General features: G+C 69.3%; 1 protein-coding gene across 1 annotated transcript in view; it reads left to right on the top strand.

The window, feature by feature from the left end:
• Positions 1–784, top strand: part of ASPG (asparaginase) — a 23,438-nt gene that overhangs the window by 5,262 nt on the left and 17,392 nt on the right. The window contains exons 2-3 of the mRNA XM_010851407.1: positions 27–135; positions 667–778. Coding sequence (XP_010849709.1) covers positions 27–135; positions 667–778 — 221 coding nt within the window. The remainder of the gene's footprint in view (positions 1–26; positions 136–666; positions 779–784) is intronic.

The following is a 784-nucleotide window of genomic DNA, read 5'->3' as shown; positions in this document are numbered from 1 at the left end:
CCTGACCCCCACCCGCCTCCCTGCAGTGCTCGTCCCCGGGAGGGGCCTGGCCGCAGTTCTGAAGATGCTGCCCATGTTCCATGACGAGGAGCACGCCCGGGCCCGCGGCCTCCCCGAGGACACCCTGGTGCTGCCGTGAGTGGGCGCTCCCCTGGGTCCTGGGCACGGACGACAGCCAGCTGTCATGGGGTGGGGGGGTCACCCTGAGCCTGGCCCCTGCCAGGCCGGCTTAGCAGGCTGTGGGGGCTTCTTGGGGTGTCCACAGCGAGTTGCTGGAGGGCACAGCCCCGCTTTGGTGGCTTTAGAACTGGCTGCAGTCCCCTTTAAAGTCCCTCAGGGGAGGCAGGGGCTGGCCCTGGGGTCCCCCCACCCCCAGAAAGGTCCTGCTTCCCAGGTCGGGGCCCAGCCTGCCCGGTGCTCTTCCCTGCTGGGTGCTGACCCCTCCTGCCAGTGGCCCTGCTCCTGGGGGTGTCCTGGTTCACTTCCTGCCTTGGAGCAGCCCTTCCCGGGGACCATGGTCCTTGTTCCTGCAGCCTCAGGCGGAAGCGGGGGCCGTGGAGGTGCAGGGCCCAAGGCCACGGCCCTGGGTGCCCGACTGGGCGGAGGGAACGGGGCCTGCCGATGGAGGGGGTGCTGAGTGAGAGCCTGCCGTCCGCACCCCCTCAGGCCGGCCAGCCCCGACCAGAGGGTCATCTACACAGTGCTGGAGTGCCAGCCCCTCTTTGACTCCAGTGACATGACCATCACCGAGTGGGTGCAGATCGCCCAGACCATCGAGGTGACC

This window comes from Bison bison, unplaced genomic scaffold (assembly GCF_000754665.1).
Source record: "Bison bison bison isolate TAMUID 2011002044 unplaced genomic scaffold, Bison_UMD1.0 scf7180017864302, whole genome shotgun sequence".
NCBI lineage: Eukaryota > Metazoa > Chordata > Mammalia > Artiodactyla > Bovidae > Bison > Bison bison.
The sequence above is the reverse complement of the archived record's forward strand: the minus strand, read 5'-3'. Positions and strand labels throughout refer to the sequence as shown.